The following is a 19,856-nucleotide window of genomic DNA, read 5'->3' on the forward strand; positions in this document are numbered from 1 at the left end:
AGTGATGTGGTTCATAATATTGCCCCCTGCCATTTCAAGGGTAACTAGTTTATTGCCCTGTCATTTCCAGGGTAACTAGTTTATTGCCCCGTCATTTCCAGGGTAACTATTTTATTGCAACAACTTGTTTTACTTAAAGTTGTTCCAGTTTATTCTTACCACAACAACCTTATTTTTGATATTTGGATATTTAAATTGGGGTTAGAGTAAATTGCCTATCGAAAAGTTGTGAAGTACATTAGATTATTGAAACTAGGAAAAGTGTGTGTGAAGACGCCATAGGGTGATTTTGAGACTGTTAATGGTATTAAATATGAATACAATGTACGTGCTGGATGGACCAAAAAATAGAAAACCAAACCAAATTAAAATAGAGACAATTCAAAAGTTGAATGCAATTTTCATTTTTTTTTCGCAAACAATTTTGTGCTGTGGGATCATGTGCTACAAAACTATATTTTCAATCAGGTTTGAGATAAACTGAGTAAATAAGAATGAAAAAATTGAAATTAAGAAGTAAAGATGTTTATTTGATCAAAAACATGCTACATGTCTGCGGCATGATGCTCCAGTGCTAGACATCACTATAAACTGCCACACTGCAGACATCGTAGCGATATGGCTAAAAAATTGTTAAAGCTACGTTAATAACCAAAATCACACATCACATATTTGATCAAATGTTTGGCATGGTGGCTAAAGTGAATCCTGTGCCTTGTCAAATAGAGCATCCTTGTATGTTAAATGTTTAATACAAATCACTGACAACTAACCGGTAATCTGTTTGAAAGTATTTTATCTTGTTATGGGTGAGAATGGCATATAAATAGATGCTAAGTTTATGTCTGTCTGTAATCTGCACACTGGAAATGCATCCAGTAAATCACATAATAGGGCACCACCTACCACTGAAAGACACTTTAAAGATGGAAAGACCATCAAGTTAATATGTGTATTGATAATGTATCGAATGTAAGGGCATGTATCATGAATTGTATGGATACATGGAACATGTGCCGCTGTAGTCAGAATTTACAGGCTGAAAATGGTCAGAATAAAAGAACGTTAATAAACATCCGATTTCACCTAATACATTGTAATGGCTAAAAGAAATTATCATTTATTTTTTTCTTCAAATGGCTATTGAGGTGAACATGTGTGCTGTTAATAATTTATTGTTAAGCTCTTTTAATTGCAAAATCCACTGTACTTAATTTGGACATGACCAGAAAGTGTTTTAAAGTCATAGTTTAGCTCTAATTAACCATTGTTGTATTTAGGTATGGTTAGGATATTGTATTTATAACAGGCTATTGAACATATGAAATTGCCCTTGTCTCTGATAAGCCGTAATTGTCATTGGTCCGTGTCAACTATTGTATTTGGGTAAAGTACACCTGACTGTCTAATTTGCTTTTAGCACTAAAGTCATCCCAGCAGATAAGTGACTGGTTCTCTGTAAATACGCTCACTTTATAATACAGAAGACAACTTATTGTCAGCTATTGTTTATTGATAAATGGAAACAGATCACAGAAAGGATTAACATCAGAATGTCTTCAGAACTTGCGTATGTTTCTCTAATCTACAGAAGTGCAGCCCAGAAGAGATAGATATTCATTTGCATAATATAGTTACAGTACAAAGTTTATTCAAGCAATTAAGCGTCCCTTTCCAGTGAAATCAGATTTGAAAGTGAGTTTAGTCTTTAAGTATTTACAAGTGAAGACATTTAATCCTGCAGTGGAGACATCCAGGATGTGATGTGATTTTTATTTTTAACGTAGCATTAACAATTTTTCAGTCATATCGCTACGATGTCTGCAATGTGGCAGTTTATAGTGATGTCTAACACTGGGGCATCATGCCGCAGACATGTAGCATGATGTCCCACCCAGTCACATTATCCTGACACCAGGCCGACCAGTCCTAACACTGACCTCTAAATGCTGAACGCCAAGCGAGGCAGCTGTTAGTACCATTTTTTAAGTCTCTGGTATGACTCGGCCGGGGATCGAACCCACGACCTCCCGCATCCGAGGTGGATGCTCTAACCACTAGGCCACCGGAGCAGTGAGACATCCAGGAAAAGGATAGCTTACTTTGTCAATTAGTTTGTGATTTTAAAGGATCTGAGGAGGATGTTGAAGATGCTAAAATTTGACGATGTTCAGCACTGAATCAAAATTTTTGATGGCTGTCCCACTGTTGAATGCAAGACTGATACTGACATTGTCCAGTTCTATCTAGGCCCTAAATGAGAAAATTTAAAGTTTAATGTATTTTCTTTTGTTAGGGTTGACTTGTGACTTGTAGCAAATCGGAACTGACCAAAATTGTGCATGAAAATTGATCACTTTTGCGGGTCGTTTCTTGTAAAACTTCTCTGAGATGGACATTAAAAGTTGCATTGAAGAAATTTACCAGAATTTATTGCATGTAAAGGTCCATAAAGTTTCTGATCTAGGATGTTGCTCCTGTGTGTGTGTCGGTATTAGATTGCAAGTGGTGGTCAAAAGTTGGTGGGTAAAATGTTTGAATCTTTGCAATGGCATCAACTGCATTTTGATTCAAGACAAATACTAGACATTTGAATGAAGTGTTGGGCGTTTATCAATGAGACCAAGTGTCTACTGTAATTGATATCTTCAGTCTTCATTTTTAAGAAGCTGAATGATGAGATAAATTGTGTAATAAAATTTTTAAAAACCTGTATGAGACGGATTATGTAATAAGATTTTTAAAAACCTATTTGATGAGACGAATTGTGTGATTTTTAAGAACTTGTTTCCATTTTAAAGCTCAGATGAAAAATGCTGTAAAGTTTTGTATTTTGAGTTCTGCATTTTTTATTTCAGCTATCTGCCCAGACAGTGGAAAAAGTTGTTTGTAAATCCAATCACTTGATGTTAGAGGCATGTACAAAGCAGCATGGACAGTTCCTTGTTCAGTTCAAGCCTCAGGGTGACAGGGCAGAGACGGAGCTGAATAAGATTTATACCATCATAATGCAGGCTCAAAAACCATTCTCGTGTAAGTTTATAAAGTCATTAATTTTCTTTTATTTACAGGAAACAATATAAATAAAACAAATTCACCTTTAGTTGACTGATCATATTGCTTTGCTTACAAACGTTATCTATCCTCAACAGGAATGTACATGAGGAATCATTCCTTGGACAGTTTTCGTCTCATTGCTTTGACTGGCATCTGCATTGTCAAAAATATTATTTATTAGTTAATCACAATTGCAATTAAACAGATTGGTCAGCAAAGCAGAATAGTCAAGGATTCATTTTGATTAGCAGTAATTGATTATCAATTATAATAGTACAGTATAGTTGTTTTGACAATTTTAATTTGAACATTTTCATGGCATCACAACACAGCTTGTTTGTTAGAGGGATGGTCCATTTTAGACAGGTACTCAAATTGGTTGCTGATCATTGGTGCTTGGTCGTATTTTGTAAGATAACCAGTAGGGAGTAAAAATTATGTGAATTCACTGACACAGAAATATTTTCTAGTTTCATAAATGATATTGTCATGAGATAGAAAATATCTCTAACTGATCAAATTTGATGGTTGCTGATAAAGTGATCTTCAGTTCTTGAACCGATTCCCAACTCGTTCATGGAGACCTATTATACTTGGAGGGTAGCAGAAGGGAAATGGCCCATTAATATTTATCCCCCTTGACCCTGCCCAGTATTCTCCTCAGATTATTACCCTACATGCAGTAGTTGCAAGTCAGCCCTGATACAGCTTATCAGCAGGCCCTGCAACAGCTTATTAATGGGCCCTGGTACAGCTTATTAATGGGCCTTGATATAGGTTATTAATCAGTGCAGCCCTGATACAGCTTATCAACAGGCCCTACAACAGATCATTAATGGACCCTGGTGCAGCTTATTAATGGGCCTTGATATAGGTTATTAATCAGTGCAGCCCTGATACAGCTTATTAATGGACCCTGGTACGGCTTATTAATGGGCCTTGATATAGGTTATTAATCAGTGCAGCCCTGATACAGCTTATTAATGGGCACTGGACAGCTAAAGTTAAATTGCATAACAACTCTAGCATCAATAAATTTCCATGAAATTGGATAAATGATAGATATTATGGATCCTAGTCCTATCAAACACATTTGCATAAAACAAACAATCAAAAATAGAAGATTGTGTAATTCAAATTGCCTACCTTAATGCTGTTCTCTTTCAGAAATTGTGTGTCCTAGCACTAAAACTTGTCTTTTCGTACAAGACAGCCACCTGGTCCCCTTTTCTTGTTTAATGAGGAAAGCACTATTCTTTTTAGGCTTCCTTAGAGCCAAACTTCTCTCAGGAATTTTCAGACTAAAGAATTTCGACCAAGGTCGTCACTTAAAATTCACATTACTTCCAAAGTGTCCACCTTAATTTACTCTGCCTAATCGTAAGCAGTGGTTCCTAACTTTTTCCCAAGATAATCATTTCTTTTGTCAGATTTTGGATGGTCTAGAATCTCAGAACTAGGTTGGATATCAACTTCCCTTTGAAAATTACTATTTGACATGGGTTCCTATCAAGCGGTTATAGTTGATAGCTTCAATGTTTACTTTCTCAGGACAGCGTTGCGATGCCCCAGTCAAATCTCAATGAGTCGTAGATGCTGGCCTTTCTACTTTAACAATGACATGGAGGGAGAAAAGAAGAAAAATCGAAGTGACCCTGCACAAAGACATTTCTGGCTTAATTTTGATAAAATTTAATGCTCAATGCGTTCAACTTTAAGGTTCAATACTTATTCAAAATTCAACACTTTACAAGGATTATTAACCTAGTGCTGTTTTCAGTCAATACAGTAGGATTTTTAACCTAGTGCTGTTCATTAGCAGTCTGTACAGCAGGATTGTTAACATAGTATCTTTATCATGTCTGTAGAGTATGGTTGTTGACATAGTGCCATTCATTAGCAGTCTGTACAGTTTGATTATTAACCTAGTGCCATTCATTAGCAGTCTGTACAGTTTGATTATTAACCTAGTGCCATTCATAAGCAGTCTGTACAGTTTGATTATTAACCTAGTGCCATTCATAAGCAGTCTGTACAGTAGGATTATTAACCTAGTGCCATTCATAAGCAGTCTGTACAGTAGGATTATTAACCTAGTGCTAGCCCAAGACTACATGACACTAACTTTATTGTATGCACGATGAATATGCTCTTAAATAGTACAGGAGAAATGGCCTTCCCTTTACATAAATATTGAGAAAGATGATTCATATTCATTTAGAAACAAAAACTTCTAATGTTGGCCTTAATTTGGTTTGGTTATAATGTAACAAGTTATACCTAGAGTGTGTTTAACAACAAGTATTTGTTGGATGATCCCCAAATTGTGACTGCTGTGCATCCCCCTGTGTGTGCTATTTTAGCAGAAAAGAGTGAAACATACACTATCCATCAACATCTGTTGTTGCTTACAAGGGCCAGAGTCACCACAGGAGGAAATAACTCCTGACAGTTAATCTCCATTTTAAACGTGTTTGGCAATCTAAACTTTCCAAGTTAGTTGTAATTTGGCGGGTTGTAATGTAAAGTCTTCGATTGCCACTAGTTTAACATACTTTTGAGGTTTAAGGCGCACTTTAAGATTTAATTTATTTAGAGGTTGAAGTGGTTACAAAGGGACATAATTAATGAAAGTATGCATTTTATCAGGTATTGAATGAACGGTTTTAATTTGTGTGATGACAAGAGTTATTAGGTATTAATTTGTCATAACAAGAGTTATTAGGTATTAATTTGTCATAACAAGAGTTATTAGGTATTCATTTGTCATGACAAGAGTTGTTAGGTATTAATTTGCATCATGACAAGAGTTAATATCACTATTTTAGAGTAGGTGCATATTCACTGAGAGATCTAATTTTGCTTTGGCATTGATTATTGTGTTGAGAAATATTGTTCATGTAACGTGTACTGAGGTCAGTTATATTACAGATGCATGAACAAAGGGAGATCAGTATATTTTGGTGTTTGGCATTGCAGTAACAGGAGTAGGTTATTTAAAACCCAACCGATTGAAGTAAAGTATCTTTAACGAGGATATGCCATGATAGCAGACCCAGGCTTTTTTGAACCCACACTTTTGGTTGCAAACCTGGTGTCTTAACACTGAGCCACTGCAGTTGCTTGCATACTAAGAGAGATAACCTGTATTTGTAATTCCATAACTCTTAAATCTTAAGTTCCTTCACATTGGTAGGGTACCTTTGTTGTACTGATGCTATAATTTAGTCACATTTCAGAATTGTCTCAAAATCATTTAGGTGGAAAGTGAGACATTGTGGCAATTTTTATGGTTTTCTTGTTTGCAGGTCCGCGCCATGTTCTAATTTTAAGTGCTTTTACAATTTCATTCACTGTAGCTGGTACATCAAAAGCAGAAGTAGGCCTTGGTCTGTTAAACAAGAGTCAGCCGCAGGCAGCAAAGCCACTTTTCTCATCATATGGTGGAAATTCATCCAGAAACATTACGACTTCATCCTCATCACCCCCGAGGTTCACAAGGTAAATGTTACACTAGAATTTCAGATCGTTCTGATTAGACCCAGAACAATCGTCCAGAACCTTGTATAAACTTACGATGTTCAAGAAACTTTCAGGACATGTTAGTTAATGATGACTGCATTCTGCTGATGATTGATGTTTGTTATATTTAATACAGAATCAGTAATTATGAAATAAATGCAATTTTATCTTCATTTCACCCAAAACAAATTAAAATAAATTTTTTTTATATTGGATTTTCTATTTAGAAAACAGCAAAATCCAAAAAGGGATCACCTGCTGAAATTCTTGGACTGCTTTTCTGCAAAAAGTTTCATTTAGCAATTTTTTATATTGATAGGTCATTGATGTTTTTTTTTAAACATCTATTCTTAGTTCTTTAGTTTCTTTCTTTTGTCTGTTATAAAAATGGATTCTGCTGCACCTCCTGTATCCTGCTATATGCACAGTATCTTGGAGACAGTTTTTGTCTGCAGTTAGTATGTATTAATTCCTTCCACACTTTGTGGGTTTCTGTTACATTGAACATTCATAATTGATGAAGATTTATTTTCCATAGTTTCTTTATTTTCTTTCGATGTACACATCTGTTATTTTCCATTTCCCCTTTCATTCAAGGTATCGCTTGACAACAAGCTTGTTGGCCTCATTCCTAGTACAGCAAATGAAGCTAATAGGTCATCGTCTATACTTGCAGAGAAATTGTTTTAAATGCAGAGAAATTTAAATGGTACCTGTTACTAAACACATGCCATCTTTTTTAGCATGAAAGAAAACAGGAAGCTGGCAGAAAGGCATAATGATGCAAAGGATGAAGAAAGTAAAGAAAACCGAAATACAATGTATGTATTTTATCATTGAGCTTTGGCAGTGTTTCTATTCTTATTAAGGTTTGTAGTAAGAAGAGGTTAACTGATGTGTGGTTTTATTAGTGTCAGTGTTAATTAAAGTCTGTTATATTTATTATTACTTTAAACCTTTTCTGTTGTGAATATTGAATGTTCATGAGCCCCCCATGTGTTTCCTATTTCGCTGTTTTTAAAATTAGTGTAGGCAGGTTTAAAAATATTTTTTTTTAAACATTGTGTATATTATAATGATTACTATATGTAATGTACTAAGTGCTTCAGGTACTGGGCAAAACCGTCGATTTCAAGAATTCAGAAACTAAATGCCCCCCTCCTTTATGGTTAGCATCACAAAGTACATCTCTGTCAACCAGGACTTCAGAAATTTGGTTTCTGAAAAGATTTATTTTTGCATGACATGCTAGAATAACTGTACGGTATTAATTAAATTTATTCAATGACTAATTGAATTCTTTGGAAATCTTTCTGTATATTTGAAATGTCAACACAGAAGGGACATTTTTTGTTGGAACGTGTTCGGATTTCATGGAACTATTGGATATGAAAAGACTTTTAGGAAATAGGAATTCATTCACCATGCTGTAAGTTAATTGAATTCTTTCACTTCTGTATTTTGAGAAGTGAATTATTTTCGATCATGCAAAACTTGTTTTTTTTGTTGTTGCTATTTCTTGTTGCATAATTTAAGTCCCTGGATTCGTAACACGGGATAGGTGGCAAAAGTAAAAGATCAATGAGCAAAATTAACATATATTACTTACCCCACCTGGATTCATGTTTGGTGACACACTACTTCAATATATCACAGCCAGTTATAAATGAATTGACGACTTGTGCCTTGATACATAAAACACAGAACATCTGCTTTATCATATCGCAACCATGGAAGCCCAAGTTTCCAGCTGCCGAGAAATTTTAGGGAACTTTTGACCTGTTCATCATGATGTGATGTTGGACTGTCAGGTATAACATCAGGTTCAGGGACTGCGTTTGATGAATTTTTCAGGTTTAGGGACTGTGTTTGATGAATTTTCACCAAGTCCTAATGCTGTTAATTTTGTTAACTTACTCTTAGGATGAGATGATGAACATGCAACGGTATGCTTTCATTTACCCATGATAAAGTTTCACTGTTGATCGTATATAATTCTGAATGTGATTGTTTACCGTTAGCTTTGTATTTATACACAGCAATTGGTACTTCAGAAATGATCAGTTTTCTCTGAAATTTCAGCAGAACTATTTTATTGGTACATTTAAGAAAAACAACAGAAGGATTAGCCATCATTCAATTAATTGTAGCTGTTTCTGTTTGTGTCTTCAGAGGTTGGTCGATTGTAGGTATAGTCCGGTAGCATGACTGAGTGTATCAGTGATCAGCATACATTACTCAGGTCAGATGTTAACATAAGCAAATTATGATGTAACAATGCACTATAAAGATGGGGTTGTCAATACGAACAAAGGATTTGTTTGTATAACAGTTAGATTCCATTGCATTGTGTATCCAAGTTTGTGGCTTCCTTTTGTGGTCCCTTTGAATGGCTCCACTCCAGATCGATGACTGTATGTACAAATTAAACATCCAAAAGGGTTATCACCAAAAAAATCATCAGTTGGTATAATTTGTCGCCAGTAAGGGGAAAAATTGAAATTTGAAACATTGGCGAGGCCCAGGACGATCCCTTTATTTATTATGACTGTTCTACTGAAGAATTGCAGTCAAAAAAGTGTTGTCATTAAAGTTAAAACAAGGAACTTAATATTTCTTTTTTGTTTATTTAATTTTGTTTGAAAATAAAAACTTCTAGAAGTTAGTCAACTGGAACAAAACCCCTCTTTCAGACACTGAAGTGGTAACTGAGTTGATCATAAGGGGAAAATCTCATCTGTTCTTGCCACTCAAAAAGGCAAGGATATTTCAACGCAGGCTCTTATGTCCTGGTTCCATTTGATTAAGCCTAAAAGGAAGTAACTCGAGACATAAATTACTTATGCATGTCTTGTCTTCAGGTCTTCTGACCTGACAATATCATCATTAATGCTGTGGAGTGGGGTTCCCATGTAGGTCTGGAACAACATTCTCCGGCTTTCATCTTAAATCGCTGGGTTTGACCTGGTGGACCTGTATCACCAGAGCAACAATCCTTGTCAGGTCACTCAGCAGACAGTAGCTTAATAACGACTTGGGTTACTCTGTTTGCAAGTACAAAATCATATTCAGTAATTAGTGCGGTTCCTACTATGAGTCTGCGTTGTGTACATTAGGAGACTATTATTAGGGCCAACTCTGAAGTAAGGGGATGTTATTCCTTCCAGCTCTTGCTTGTTCTCTTTAGACTGCTCCGGTGGTCTAGTGGTTAGAGCGTCCATCTCGGATGCAGGAGGTTGTAGGTTCGAACCCGTGCCAAGTCATTCCAAAGACTTATAAAAACGGTATTAACAGCTGCCTCGCTTGGTGCTCAGCATTAAGAGGTTAGTGTTAGGACTGGTCGGCCTGGTGTCAGACTAATGTGACTGGGTGGGACATGATGCTACATGTCTGCAGCATGATGCCCCAGCGCTAGACATCACTATAAACTGCCACACTGCAAACATTGTGGATGTATGACTGATTTTTTTAAAAAAAAATCCAAATCACACATGTACACTTGTTCTCTTTATGTATTATGATGGGTAATGTATTTGAATAAGAAACCACATTTTGGTATATGTAATAATACTTACCTGATCCCTTCCTGGTTTTATATTCTACAAAGAATACACATTTCTGTTCAAAATAATAAATGGTGAATGATGTTTGGATTTTGTACAAATCCCTGCATCTGAGGGGAGACAACTCTCACATGACTTAGCACTTTATTACTGCAAGAAGCCAAAAAGACATAATAATGTCTTGTGTTTTGCATGGGAGAGCTATATATGTGAGGTAGTGAAGGTTTTCCCAATCTGCCTATGTATAATGATTAGGCAAGAATTAATACAAAAAATATTATTTACTCCCCAAAAGAAATCTTGGTTCTATTTTCTTTCACAAACCAATAGTAGCCCTTTCTCATGTACCTACTGCCAATAGGTCCAGATGTGTGCATATGTACATGGTCGGATTAGATATCAATCCATTACAGTAATTTTTCTATCTTTCACATATTTAGAGGAGTTTTAACATTTTTGTAAGTGAACATTACTAAAGACTATGGAAACCACATTAGGTAGACAATTGTAATTTGCGTTGAAACCACATTAGGCAGACAATTGTAATTTGCGTTGCATGTTTGTATAGATGACCTAATTAGATTTAAATGCCATTTTTTTAAAAACATCCCAGGTTTTGGAAATTTTTGAATTTGTTGGTCTGCAAAACACTCTAACAACACTGCAGCTGTGTGGTCATACATGCATTTCAACAGTAACTGCTAGCTAAATATTATGGTGTGGTTTGAATTTTTTTCTTCACTATAGCTTTTTAAAAAAATTCAATAATATCGCTACAATTTCTGCAGTGTGCAGTTTATAGTGATGTCTAGCACTGGGGCATTATGCTGCAGACATGTATCACTGACCTCTTGATGCTGAGCGCGAAGTGAGGCAGCTGCTTGTACCATTTTGACAAGGCTTTGGAATGACTTGGTCGGGGTACGAACCCGATGCCTCCTGAGGTGGACACTCTAACCACTAGGCCACCAGAGCAGTCTGGGTATTATGGCAGAGAAATACAAAATTAATAGTTATGATGTAGAAACAGAATTTATGAGGTTATCAATATCATGTTCAAACATTTAAAAATGATTATAAATTTCTATATTTTGATTGATGTGTAGGTCTGCATCCCCCAGCGACAAGTTCCTTCAGAGAGGCACTGAAAAAAGCAGAGAGATTTTATCATCATTTGGGACCTCTGGTTTTTACAGTAGTACACCATCTAAGCCTACAGTGCTTTTCACGTAAGTATGTAAGGTTTGAATTATAGCTATATTGTAATTTACCTTGGGGCTGTTCCAGTTTTAAAAAATACTTGGGACACAGGGAAGGTACTTTTAATGTGAAGTAGTCACTCACTGATGTAGTTTGGAATTTTATATCACTTTTGTATGAACTCTTAGAGTAATTGGAGTACCCAGGCATATATTTGTTAGAAACTGACTTTCCTTACATTTTTAAATGGAGCAGTCTATAAGAATTTGGAAATCTGGCCAATATATTGTGATTTGACTTCATTGTTTGTATGTCTACCTGTTCTGTTTGCAAACTGGTCTCAAGCTACCTTGATTGAAGGGGCCACGAGTGGCCGAGTGGTCTAAAGTGCTCACCTCTGTCTGCATGGGTTCGAGTCTCAGGCTCTGCCAGTGTGGGTATGTGAGAAAGCTTGCCAGTAGCTTCTCATGGGTTGTTGTTTCTTTCCGGGTTTTCTCGGGTTCTTCTTTCACCATTAATACAGGCTGCCATGTATAGCCTATCTTGTGCTGAAAAATGGCGTTAAACCCAATAACAATAACAACTTTGAATGGATGTAAATTTTTATGAGAATGATTAAGATGACAATTAAAGTTTTGAATGGGGATGCAGCCTGGGGCAACAGTGCTTGGGAGTCAGAAGTAACATTTATTTATATGGGAATATGGACTCTGAGTTGGTAATATGAACTCCATTAACAACAATGACAGATGCATGATGTTTAATTAGGATGAAGAGACAAAGTCTTTTGGATTAATGCCACGGGCAGATGTGGTTAAGAAGTCACATCTACTTAAGAAATGTGTACTCTTCTTTGTAACCTGAACTTGATCTACACTGATTGAGGGAGGGTGATCTTACAATCAAACCAATTTATCTCAACCTTGGTTATCTTGAGAACCTGTGTATGTTGAGCATTTTCGTCAGGTCCTGAAAAAATCTTTCTTTGTTATGCTACGTTTTCGCTGCTTATATCGACCACCGTTAAGTCAATAAAGCCATTATGTCGGGCATAAGTTTTTTGGTCTTGAGTAACCTGGACCTGCTTATTTAGATGAAATGCAACTTTTAATGTCCACCTTGGAGAAATTTTACAAAATTGATCAGCGGAACAATCAATGTTTGTGCATCGTTTTGGTCAGTTATGTTTTGCTGATAGTCAAAAGTCAATACTAACAAAAGAAAATATGTAAATTTTCTTATTTGGCCCCTAGGATGAACCGGACAAATTCAGCATCAGTCTTGCATTCAGCAGTGGGGCAGTGCTGATAAATTTTGATCCAGTGCTGAACTTTCTCATACGAGTTAAAATGTCCCCATAACACAGTTTTAGCCTCTTCAACATCCTACTCCTAAAATACTTAAATATCACAATTCTATTGACAAAATAAGCTTTCCTTTTCCAGGATGTTTCCATTGCAAGATTAAATGTTTAAATACATTCATAAATATTGATAAGACCCAACTCAGTTTTGAATATGATTACATTGAAAAGTGACAACTGTTTGAATAGTCTTTGTACTTTAGGTACATTATGTAAGCGAACATTTCTTCTAGGCTGCACTGCAAAAGATTACAGAAAGCAGTGGCAAGTTCAAAAGACGTGGCTGCTAATCCTTTATGTAATTTTGTTCCGTGTATCAATAAAGAATGGTCAACAGTAATCTGCTCTTCTGTATAATCAAAAAAGTCACCAATCTGCTGAGGTCGCTTTCGTGATAAGGACAGTTAGTCACATGTACTTCAGCCATATACGATAGTTGATACGGACCAGTGACAATTATGCTTGTTAGAGACATGGATAATTTTGGGTGTTCAGTAGCCTGTAGGGTCTACAGTATCTTACCTGAATACAGAAGTGGTTAATTAGAGCTAAATGATGACCATAAAACACATTCTGGTAATGTACAAATTAAGTACGGTGGTTGTTTAAAAACTCTTAATAATAATACAGATTATTTACAGCACATGTGCTTATCTTAAAGCCATTTGAATTTTTTTTATATATGGTGAGGTCAGATGCTTTTTGATGTTTTTGTTATAAATTCTGATTTTGTCTTCAGCCTGTAAAATTTGATTATAGTGACTCATTACAGTTTATCAATTTCCATTAATCTTCAGGAGGTAAGATTATTTTATTTACTGAGGAATGTTAAAACTAGAAAATATGCATTGACTAGGGGATTAAAAGAAAAATTAGATTACATGTTGTTCCTTTATTTCAGATGTGTACGTATACACATAATTTATGAACAACATTTCATTTTGTATTGTCAGCTTTGAACAGCTAGAGTCTGAATTTTCACTCCCCTGACATAATCAAGATAACCTGGTTTAACTATTTGGTATGATTTTAATTAGGATGAGCAGATGACAGTAAAAGTTTTGGATCAATGACACAGACCCTGAGGGGAGGAGTGGGCGGGAGTTAAAAGTCAAGGTTATGTGCACTCTTACATGTAACTAGAAGTTGATATTGAGTGTAGGAGAGTGATCATATTTTGTATGATATCTCACGGGATGACAAGAGATTTCAGATTCTGAATGGACCCTAGAGTTAGAAATAAGATAGGGTGCAGTCAGAATGTTTTTAAAATGTGCAAATATCTGCAATTGGTTTCACTTGGAGTTTTTTCTTGGAGCTTGTTTTGGTAGAAGCTTGATATAGTGATCACTTTGTCATCTCCTTGGATATCCATATGTCCACATTAGCCTTGATCAAGCTCAGTGTTGGGACACCTGGGTGGCCAAGTTGTTGTTGGGACACCTGGGTGGCCAAGTTGTGTCTGCATTTACAGATCACTAACATGTCTCACCTTGCCTGTAGCTTTCCATTCATCTGGGTTTTTTCCTATAGTCTTGCTGGGTTGTTCCTCAACCAGATGTACTGGCTCCTTTGTATAGTCTAGCATGTGTTAAACCTAACACTAACCTTAGTATTAATGTGTATTATTTTTCTTTTTATTACAATTTTACTACCTCCCCACAGACCAACCCCTTCCAATGGTTTGGTGGAGTTCAACACATGGGCCATCTCCAGCTTGTTTTTTTAATAAAAAATTGTGAGGAAACAAGGGTCCAGTGGTAAGCTGTGTATTGCCTCTCAACCATGCTATAATGCATTTCTACTATATATCTGACAAACAAAAACTTAGCCAAAAAATTCAAACACTTCATCGCCAATGTTGATGGAATTAAACACAGACCTAAGTATTTAATATAGAAGGTGAAACAACAATATTGTTGAAGTTCAAGATGTGTGTAAAACTGACTACAGGAGACATCAGAACCTTGCTCATCCAAAACTTACCAAATTTATGCTGTATCTTAAAGTTAGCTCTGAATGAAGTGGAAGAACTTAAAGCCAAAAAGCTTCGTCTTGAAGCTGACATTGCCAGCCTGATTGCTTCCTCTGTTTAGAAGGCAGAAGAAGCAGAGTTCATTGAACTTAGTGTTCTTGTCACAGAGTCAAATGCTCTTAGAAGAAGAGCAGTGATAGAGAGGACAGTGATTGCTTGTCTTTCCAAAATAATTGAAGAGAAACAGCAGCAACTATAATGACGCATTTAAAGCAATGCTGATGATGTGATAAGAGAACAGTGTCTTCAGTTTATTTTGTATTATATTGGATGCTTAAATTACATATTCGTGAAATAATACTGATTCTTTACCTGCTTTTCAGATCATTATAAAACAGTTTAACAAATTTAATTATGTATAGTTTGAATTTCATTAAACAATATTTTGCATTCATGATTTTCTCATAAAACAAACCTTTTATACAAAATGTTACCTAAAATAGGTCTTGTAAATCTTTGTTCGTGGTCTTTGAAAGTTTGGGAAAAGTCTTTGAATTTGTTATTCATATTTCTGTATGAACCTGCCATCAGCTTCTTGTAGCCCACTAAGATCAATTTGTATTACATGTTCCATTGGACACAAAAGCTGAAAATGCTTTTGTCTAAAATTTAAATAAGACTTAAATCTTTCTGGTGGAAACAAACTTCAAAATTCCTCTATGGGTGATTATTGCTGCTGATTGATCCCACAAAAACCTATTAAACAAACAGATGTCTGTGTTTCCAGGTTTTTGTTATTTTGTTTCCCCTCCAAATAAAAGTATAATTTAATTACCAATTTGTATTTGTCACATTGAAATTACCTACATTGATGGATACATTATTTTTGGAATTTTCAGATACAGCAAGAAACGTACACCAGGACTGATGCCTGACCCCAAACCAAGCAAACCTCTCCTGTCAGAAAATATATCCTATAGCTGGAGTCAGCAGAAAACAAGTCAACAGTCAGAAAACAAGCCAATTCAGACTCTTCATGGGTAAGAAAATGACAGACAAATCATGTCAGGTACTTTAGATTAAAAAAAAGAACAGTGAGCCAATTCAGCCACTTTAGGGGTAAGAAATTGACAGACATGCAAGCCAGTTCTCACTTTTAGTAGTAATAAAATGACAGAAAGTTAGCCAGTTTAAATTTGTCACAGGTAAGAAAATGACAGTCACTAAGAAAGTTGGGACTCGAAATGGGTAAGAAAATGACTGACAAACCCAGTTATAGTTATTTGTCAGTTGGAGCCATTCAAGAGTAACCACATACCAAGTATGTCATAAGCATGTCAGTGTAGTAACCACATATCAAGTATGTCACAAGCATGTCCATGTAGTAACCACATACCAAGTATGTCACAAGCATGTCATTGTAGTAACCACATACCTTGTATGTCACAAGCATGTCAGTGTAGTAACCACATACCAAGTATGTCACAATCATGTCAGTGTAGTAACCACATACCAATTGTATCACAAGTATGTCAGTGTAGTAACCACATACCAAAAATGTCACAAGCATGTCAGTGTAGTAACCACATATCAAGTATGTCACAAGCATGTCAGTGTAGTAACCACATACCAATTATGTCACAAACATGTAAAGTGTAGTAACCTCATATCAAGTATGTCACAAGCATGTCATTGTAGTTACCACATACCAAGTATGTCACAAGCATGTCAGTGTCACATTAATGAATGTTGTACTGAAGAACACTAAACAAGGTACTTTTTCATCAGTAGAAAGTTCAAATCAGTTAAATGTAAAAAATAATTAATAAATTCAAGTAATGATAAAGGTAAAGTAAAGAGTTCATTATTTTCATTAATTTTAGTTTTCTTATTTGCTACAGCTTCTCCAATCTTGGAAATACATGTTACATGAATGCCATACTGCAGTCACTGTATGGGCTGGAAACGTTTGCCACAGATCTTCTGTATACCAACCACAAGTTGATGAAGAATTTCACACCACAGTCTTTGTACTAGTAAGTCTTTGCAATGTCATCTTAAAGATCTTCAGCATTAGGTCATAAGTGGATAGCCACTTTATGTGTCATTATTGGTTGAATTGGTTGTAATTTATATTTATAGCATGAAAGAAATATAGAATAAAATGGTACTTGCAAGTTTTAGTATTGCACAATTCCTCCATTTGCTTTTAGACTGAAGTTGCTTTGGTAGTTATCTTATAAAAGGCTTTGTTTAGCTTGACTGTTTGTCAGCCAGAAAAGCTAAATGAATGGCAGACATGCCAACCGTTACGATTTTGCAGCAGTCTTTAAGAAATGACCCTTAAAATACAGACTTGTGGAATAATAGCAAAAATTATGGAAATATGATTATTTGTGGTAAAACCCTATACTGGTTTGTCTGTGTTTGATTCAGATTTGGCTATCACATTAGGTTCATGGAGTTGATCAGGAAACCAGTCTAACTTACACAAGTACCTCAGATGCTTTAAACAGCATATAATTTTTCAAGCAAAATATCTGCATGATCAAGTTGTTGCTTATAGAATTTTACCATTGATGCATCAGTCTCTGATTACACTTCTTAATTTTTAAAAGCATGTTTTCCAGCTTGAAAATATCAGTACATGACATTTTATTGCACCTTACTGAAAATTGGTCTAACAGAAAAATATTTGTTTATCAAACCAGCATTCTGAACTCCAGATTTTAAACCAGAAATTCTGAATTCATACCATATCATGCAAGTTTAAATGAAAACAAAACATGATATGAAATTTGCATTAATTTTCATAGGTGTAGCCCTATTTACCATTAAATCTTGTTTGTTCTTGCTTAAAACAAAAAGTTCTTATATCTTATATCATGTGACTGGCACTTTGCATTGCACATTAGTAGCCAAACAACAATTTTCCATATCTTTAACTTGGATCAGGTTCTGACGATAATGTCGTAGGCAGATAATGTAACAAATGGGTCACTTGATATGAAGACTAAGAAGCATGTCAAGGATACAGTGAAGCAGAAATACCATGGTGAATAAACTGGTGTTTCTAGATTTCATAAGCAGTTCTTGATTAGGTGCAAGGTTGGATATATAGCCATATGTTGAGGAGTAGGAACTAATATCTCCAACAAACACTTATCCTAAAAATCTGAGGGGGGCCCCGAGTGGCTGAGTGGTCTTCAACGCTCTCTGTTACGGATCACTGCCATCTCACCTCTGCCTGCGTGGGTTCGAGTCTCGGATTCGGCTAATGTGGGTATGTGAGAAAGCTTGCCAGTAGCTTCTCGTGGGTTGGTGGTTCTTTCCGGGGTTTTCCCGGGTTCTTCCTCCACCATTAATACTGGGTGCCATGCATAGTTGCCAAGTGTCCCGTTTTTTTCCGTATTTGTCCTGTATTTTGGACCTGAATACGGGTGTACGTTATTTTGGCAAAATGTTTTTGATTTTTAAAAAAATATTTTAAAAATTCCTTGCAATTTTCAGTTTAGAACGGGCACTCGGTTCCATTCTGATAGAAATGTATCGCATGTATATAGGGATACAGTTCTACACTATGATTGGTTCATTCGAAATCGAGGCTACAATGCCTGTCTTTATCCGGTTTTTCGCAAACATTTACCGCTGTCACTGTGTCTCATTTTCGTAATATTCAGCTTCTAATTATGTTGAATAGGAAAGCAGAATATTCAGAATTTTCTCCAGGAGAGACAAGAAAACAGAACGAGAAGGACAATTGTGCCGTCTTGTTTAGATTTGTGAAACCATCTAGTAAAGGAGAAAACTTTACGTTTTGCAAATTGTGTAACATGATTTCGCTATTGGGCACCTATGAAATAAAGAGCACGAAAAAGCTAATAAACATCAGCTTGCTGCTTCATTATACACAACTCAGCCTGAACTTACGACGTATATAAATACCAGAGAGAACCTTGATGTAATTTGATCAAAATTCTGTTTATTAAATTTCTTTTGGAAATTAACCTTTTTCTTTCAGTTACTAGAGTTGCTGGTGATTTATTTCACACACATTTTCCAGACAGTAAAATCACAAGGGATTACTCATATACTAGAACGAAAACAGTTCAATAAGAAAATCACACAGAACTGAGATCATCAATGAAAGTTGGTACATTCAAATTGATAATGATTGGAAAAAATAAGGCGTGGAAAAAGCTACTATAAAAAGTCTGTGTCTGAGTCTCTTGCACCATCTGAATGGGCACCCGAATGGAATATGGTACAACACATGCATCTTTGACATTAAATAATTATGTAAAGCACTGTCCTACTTTACTGATGGTTGTATATGATGTAAATAGTTACATATCCATTAAAATTTTAAAAATCAGTATTTTTGTCACAAGAAATCAGTATTTTTTTATTCGGGGGTTGGCAGCTATGTGCCATGTATAGCCTATTGTGTGCTGAAAAATTGCGTTAAACCCACCACCAACAACAACAACAAATCTGAGTTGCGCATTATTACCGGTATTCCAGTTTACCACAGTAATTTTTTCCTGTGGTACATACCAGGTTGCTTTTTCACTGTATTGGTATGTTGGTAATGTCCATCAGTAAGGAATGTACAGAAATTTCAAAGTAACCTTGTTACAAATTTAATGGTATTAGCAGCATGTTTCCATTTTTATGATAAAATAATTTAATTTTTTATTTGCAAAACAGTTGTATTTGTTGCAGATTAATTTTAAACATTATAGATATCATTAGATTTATGTTTCACATGTGTCACATATGGCATTGTAGAGGCCAAATGAAATGTTGTGAAAGATGTTTGGGACCAGATAATATTTAAAAATTTACAAGTATATGTTTATGTGTTAAGCACATGCATTCCTTTGTAGGACTGCAAATTGTCCTAAGATTTTCAGGAGAGGACTTGTTTTTGGTTTGAATTTTTATTCAATTTCTGAAGCCCACTAAATATTTATATGTTCTGTTGATTGTTTTTGTTTACTGGATGTTTACTAGCTGTATCTGAGAAATATCTTGCCCAGGTTTTGGCATCTCAAAGTTTTCCTATTATATCAATAGTGTAGCTATTAAATTGTATTCTTCAATGTCAACACTTAATGTCAGCACAATGCATTTCAAAAGTTGTCAGCTATAGTACAAGTGTAACCATCCCACT

General features: G+C 35.6%; 1 protein-coding gene across 3 annotated transcripts in view; it reads left to right on the forward strand.

Annotated features, from left to right (window-relative positions):
- LOC149790154 (ubiquitin carboxyl-terminal hydrolase 37-like) overlaps positions 1-19,856 on the forward strand; it is a 79,242-nt gene that overhangs the window by 13,648 nt on the left and 45,738 nt on the right. For all 3 annotated transcript variants that reach the window (XM_089972143.1, XM_089972146.1, XM_089972144.1), the window contains exons 3-8: positions 2,859-3,033; positions 6,417-6,558; positions 7,323-7,400; positions 11,249-11,371; positions 15,580-15,720; positions 16,582-16,716. In XM_089972143.1, the coding sequence (XP_089828269.1) occupies positions 2,859-3,033; positions 6,417-6,558; positions 7,323-7,400; positions 11,249-11,371; positions 15,580-15,720; positions 16,582-16,716 (794 nt within the window). The remainder of the gene's footprint in view (positions 1-2,858; positions 3,034-6,416; positions 6,559-7,322; positions 7,401-11,248; positions 11,372-15,579; positions 15,721-16,581; positions 16,717-19,856) is intronic.

This window comes from Sinohyriopsis cumingii, chromosome 10, assembly GCF_028554795.1.
Source record: "Sinohyriopsis cumingii isolate HCF-2022 chromosome 10, ASM2855479v2, whole genome shotgun sequence".
NCBI classification, from domain to species: domain Eukaryota; kingdom Metazoa; phylum Mollusca; class Bivalvia; order Unionida; family Unionidae; genus Sinohyriopsis; species Sinohyriopsis cumingii.